Source organism: Sceloporus occidentalis, unplaced genomic scaffold (genome assembly GCF_023333645.1).
Source record: "Sceloporus occidentalis isolate IW3139 unplaced genomic scaffold, rSceOcc1.0.p SCAF_1, whole genome shotgun sequence".
NCBI classification, from domain to species: Eukaryota; Metazoa; Chordata; class Lepidosauria; order Squamata; family Phrynosomatidae; genus Sceloporus; species Sceloporus occidentalis.
The window spans coordinates 204,989,825-204,995,824 of record NW_028316981.1 but is presented as its reverse complement, the minus strand read 5'-3'; the positions used below and the strand labels follow the sequence as shown (position 1 = coordinate 204,995,824).

Sequence of the window (6,000 nt, the reverse complement as noted above, 5' to 3'; positions counted from 1 at the left end):
CGTAAGAAGAAATAACTCATAAGAAATTATGACTGTGCTGAGAAAACTGGAAGGCAGCAGGAAAAGAGGAAGAATGTATTACCAGTGGGGTAGGCTAAATCAAGGAAGCCACAACCTTGAGGTTGTAAGACCTGAGTAGGGATGTTGATGTTAATGGAGATTTCACGCATAGGTCACTGCAAGTTGAAGCCAGCTTGATAGCACCAACACCAGTCCTGCTTGGTTGGAAGTTCTCTGTGCTGCTGGGTTGGCTATTGGGGGGGGGGGGGGGGGGACAAATGCCAGACTAAGGAGTGTTTGGGCTGATATAGTAAGAAAATCATAGTATTAAGGTCCCCAAAATTGCAGAGATTGGGAAGTAGAAATGTGTAAAAGCGCTGAGGTACCAGTCCTTGCCCATCACTGTTCTTGTTCATTTCTCTTATCTTCTAATCTTCTCTGTGCCTCCTTTCATCTTTAAATTGCCCACACCATTTATCAAATTCTTTTTTTTTACATTGCAGTGTAGCTCAATTAATGCCTCCTACCATTGTGTAAAGAGCTGCAAATAAGAGAAGTTCTCTGCTGTCACACAACTACTTGTTATGGTTTGGGAGGGGGCATTTTATCAGAGCTGCAAAAGCAAAACATTTTACAGACTTAGGGCAGAAGATAGGTGGCATCACCTATCACCAACGTCTGGTTTTCTTTTTGGTTTCTTCCCCCCACCCCCCAAAAAATCACTCCAACAACTTATTCCATAATAGCTTGTTACTTTTAATAAGTTTGCAGACTTCAATGCAGTACAAAACAGAGCTGTGTTTTGAGAAAAAGTTGACCACGGCAGCATTTTTCATATAATATATAATAAATTCTCATTCTAAGAGCTATTTACAGAGATTATACCACAAAACTGTATAAATGCATTATAGCCTTGATAACGTCATCAATATATACAAAGTAACTTTTTTACGCATATACATAGACGTATTTTACAGACAATAAATAGTCACAGTTAAAGCCACGTTATACTTTCTCACATATAAAACATTTCACCATTTGGTGATTAAGTGCTTTTGGTGTTTATATTTGTGTATTAAAATGTGCAACTCATAATACATTGTCTATCAAAGTTTCAAACTTCACTCTTCAGGCAACTGAAAGATGGAAGCATGAACTTAATAAAAAAGAAACTATGACTCACTTTATTTTCTAATTCAGAACTGTCTATATTGAGAGAGACTGGAAAACCATTTTTGAGAGAACTGTGTATTATCGATTCTTTCTTTTAAAGAACTCTCAAAGATTTTGTTTCTCTTGTGTCGCAGATTTTACATAAAATGGGCTTCATTCATTTCTCTGTAATAAACTTTTGTTGTAACAATAAATAGTGAATGTCAGATAAACAGGTGGTAGAGGATCAATATATAAATTCAGGCAAACCACAATTACTGTCTTCACGCAAACATGACTTCCATTGCAAGTTTTAAACCTATAACTTAATAAACCGCCTAAGCCATGTAATGCTGCAATTTTGTTTGCAAGGTTTGAGTTTTTGGTCAGTCAAGGAACAAATTATTTTCACCTTGCTAATCAATATTTCTTCAACTGCCTCCTTGTATTAAAACTCTTTCAAGTCTTCATGACTTTGATTCAAAGTGTATTGTGTTTGCTCATACTCAGTGTGTAGAATACAGCATTGTACCTCAAATAAACATTGTTTTCAGGTTATGTTATTTTTATTATTTAGCAAGAGATACAGGCTCTGCTCTCAAAATTAGGCAAACTGATATATAAAAATAAAAGAACATGGCCTTTGGAATTTAGAGAGCAACAGTGAACATAGTTGTGACCACTGTCCAAGATAGTGACTTTGGTCCAGTTAATGAAAACTGATTATGAAACCAATATTCCTGCAGTTTTCAACAGTCAGCTTCTCCTTTACAGGGAGAATTTGATGCCTCATTAAAGCGTGCCTCGGAAAAGCACTGGATTCATATTTTAAAAATGAGCAAAGAAAACTGGAAATGCTTGCTTCTCTTGCAAAAAAAAAAAAAAAACTCCTATAAAGACTGTATGAATAAGCCTAAATCTAGATACCTACTGACAAAACATAAAAGAGCTAATCTTGGAATCTTTCAGAATGCATAAATACTCTCCATTTATTCCGTCCTACCCAGGTAAGGGAAACAGACATGTGAGAATATATCTATTCCCATGTAACAGAAATTATTAGGGTTTAGCCAGCAAAGGATACAAAAATGTATAAATATACTGAATGCACATTGTCCAGCAAGGTATCCAGTTACACATGAAAAGAACAAATTTATAATCTTAAAAAATATGTAGCTTTTACATAACATTTTTAAAACATGGTTCCTTATAAAAACTGAGAAACTTTTGTTACAAGTAGTATGAAAATTGTTGTAGCTTGTTCCCAATAATGAATCTATCACCATTTGTAAATGGTTTCTTCCATGCTTTGATTTTAAAATGTTTGGCTAATATGTCCCCACTCCTCCACTACCTCCTGTGTTGAGATGATATAAAAAAATACACTGAACCAGATAAAATGGAAGTAGGCTTCTGCATAAATATCTCCCATGGAATCATGAATCAGTGATATTAACTGGAATGAAAATAATATCCATCAGCACTGCACAACTTTCAGCTGGATATGCATTTGACTGTGCATCCCCAATCTAACTCTGGTGCAACAAATCCTACATGCTGGATTTAGGTGAAAGTTATTCAAAAGTAAGCTTGACAGTATTACAGAAGGCTGTTAAGTATTTCTAAACACTCAGTCCTGATTATCCAGCACTTGGGGATTCCTTTCCTGGAACTGAACTTCTTCATTTACTTTTTATTCTTTGAAGAACTCAAGCACCAGTATTCCATAACTTGCCAGAGCTCTACAAAAAGAAAAGAAACAAGAACACCATACATTTAGAGACTACGATGTTAACTGTATCTTCTATATTGCACTGCACTGGTGGATCCAACTAGAATTGAATAACCTCACCAAATTACAGGACCTTTGGAATATTAAGCATTAAAACTAGTGTAAATATTGTATGTATAGTACAGATCTGTCCCAGGGCCCTATTGTTTAGGATAAAATTCAATGGTGTTAAATGTTATTCCACGCTGCTGGCAAGAAAAACTTTCCTTTGACTAAGGCATCTTAAAAAGTAAGCAGTAAAGCATTCTGGAGACAATGGAGATTATCCCATGGAGGATAAGGACAAGAGCAAAGTAGGTTGCTCTCGTCCTTATCCCATCCTACTTGTGCGATTGTGCAAAAGATTACCACACATGGCACACTTATCCCATTCTTCTTCCATAAGTGAAGTGTAATGGCCCTGCCATTTGGTATTAATTCACTGAAGGGAGAAGAATGGGATAAGTGTGCAGTGTGTGGTAATCTTTGGTGCAATCGCGCAAATAGGATGGGATAAGGATGTGAGCAATCCGCTTTGCTCCCTTCCTTACCTTCCATGTGATAATCTTAATTGTCTCCAGAATGCTTTACTGTTTACTTTTTAAGATGCCTCAGTCAAAGTCATCTGCTTTGCTTTCGTCCTTATCCTCCATGTGATAATCTCCAATGTAGATTCTCAATTGCTCAGAAATGGGAACTGCTATTTTTGCTTTTGCAATGATGATGGTATTGATACTGAAATTTTAGATTCCATAGACACAATTTTAATAACTGCTTTAGCAGTATATAAAATAGCAGAGAATCAGTGCAGAACTGTTAACATATAATGTACACTGGCAATATATCTATTTCCTAAATGGTTGATCTGTCAGTTAATATGAACTCAAAACCGAAGAGACAGAATATTTACAGGAAGCATCACTAGAAAACAGAGAGATGCTTAATATTTACCAGAACTACACAAACTACCCTGCAAATCTCTTCCAGATGGTTTTCCTGCTGAGCTGAACGTAAGGTCTTAGATCTGGGGGCAGGCAAAAAACCCTCATTTTTTAAAGAATAGAGGTACCTGCAGGGGAAAGTGGCACCTACAAGTCTGCTTAGTCATTATCTTGTCCACATATTCTCTCCTGCATTAGTCATCCCAGCATTACTATTATTAGGGAAACACTAGGGAAACTTCCCTCATAAAACATACTGATTTCTCCCCAGATTAGCCTGAATCTTTTTAGTCAGTTCCCAGTACAACAGTCCCACAGAAGCAACTGCTGAATTGTGCGCCACATCACGAGTAAGTCTCACTGGTTCAGTGGGTCTATTCTAACTGAGATGAGCAGATTCAGGCCAATAAATATCTGACTAAGACTCAGTATGTTTTGTGGTTGGGCTTTTAGGCCCTGTTGGCATTAGAGCTTATTGAAATTTAGAATCTGTATAGTGCAGATAGTTTTCACTGGTGAATGGGAGGTGATGAGAGACTGTATTCAACCTGATATGACTAGAGCAAGCCAGGACATTTTGCTACCTGATGTGGAGCAACACCACTCAGCTTAGTCAAAGGTGTACAGTGCTCAAAGACAGGCTAGCCATTAAGGCACATGAGGTAGAAAATCCCACAAGCATTTCTCCCCATCCTCAGCAGCAGAATTACAACACAAATTAAACAAAATTGGGTTAAACAAATCAATTCAAAATCTGTTGCCAGAGGCTCCAAATGACTAATTCTGCCTAATGACAGGGCCGGCTCTCTTACAAGCACTGGTAGCTCTTACAATGTGGACTATATTATGCAGTATCTTCCTAAAAGCTAGGAATACAATAGCTTAAGTTCTGGTATTTGTCCAAAGCTCACCTTCACAGGTATAGATGAATTAGCTACCTATGACTCCATATTTCTCAGGGTACATTCTATGAAATTAAATGCTAACCAATAAGTTGAAGACAGGGAAGTTCTACATGAGTTCTCCAAAACAATGACTCTTAAACCATCTGATGTGGGGGTCTGGCTATGTTTTTTTCCAGTATGCCCAAGTACCATATTTCTATCCATAGGTTACCATGGTTTATTCTTTCTAGAAATTCTCCAGGGACCAATTGCTGCTGGCTTGCAGACTGGCACTGGTCCATGGACCACCACATTGAATAGTGCTGCTCTCTGCAAGATAGCTAAGTCCTTAATTTTAGAGCCCAGTGAAACCATGAAATTCAACTCTCACTTTCAAAATGTGGGTAAAAGAGTTCATGTTTAAAGGGTCTCCCATTGTGGAGCAGGGGGCTGGTAAGGGTACCTGAACATAAAGAACTAGCATGTCAGAGAGCAGGGTTATATTCTGATCCTCTCCCTTTCTGTAGTACTAAGAGACATGGATATGTATGATTACACTTTTATGATTCTGCTCATCAAACACTGCTTTAAAAAAAGAAGCATGCATTGAGTTCTCAGTCACACTCTGTGTAGCAGATGTAAAGGTCTTACCATGAATCTGCAGCATTATATTTTTCCATGGCATCTTACAAATTCTACAGGTTTGCCCCCTTTTGTTAGAGAAGATAATCCATCTGGAGAGCAGAAGACCAACCTGCAAAAAAACATTATGAGGTTACTGAAGAGCTGTGTTTAAAGTTAATTGCCAACACCCAACCCTAAATGAAATGTCTTATTCTCTATTTAAAATGTTCCCCAATTGTTTACAAAGAATCTTCTCAGAACATTGTAACTGACCTATTAGACCAAGAGCTAAAACCAACATTTATAACTGACGAGTTTATTTGCCAGTTATATGTTTAGTAAATGTGCTTAATAGGAGGTTAATAAGAAGAGAGTCAGCCCGCATTGGTGACAGAACCGACATCAATCCATTTGTAAAACAGATAAATTCAGAAAACAGGTTAGAAAAGTGTACAGCTAGAATGGTTGTTGTTTACCTTCAAGTCATTTCTGATGTATGGTGACCCTAAGGCTATCATGGGGTTTTCTTGACAAAGTTTGTTCAGAGGGGGGTTGCCATTGCCTTCCTCTGAAACTGTGAAAATGTGACTTGCCAAAGGCAACTCAGGGTTTTCATGGCTGAGCAGGG

At 37.5% G+C, this 6,000-nt stretch overlaps 1 protein-coding gene across 1 annotated transcript in view; it reads right to left on the bottom strand.

The window, feature by feature from the left end:
* Nucleotides 1-744: 744 nt before the first annotated feature.
* Nucleotides 745-6,000, bottom strand: part of LPL (lipoprotein lipase) — a 30,012-nt gene continuing 24,756 nt past the window's right edge. Inside the window, exons 9-10 of the mRNA XM_089488651.1 lie at nucleotides 5,400-5,502; nucleotides 745-2,894 (exon numbers count right to left, since the gene is read on the bottom strand). Coding sequence (XP_089344777.1) covers nucleotides 5,415-5,502 — 88 coding nt within the window. The 3' untranslated portion in view covers nucleotides 745-2,894; nucleotides 5,400-5,414. The remainder of the gene's footprint in view (nucleotides 2,895-5,399; nucleotides 5,503-6,000) is intronic.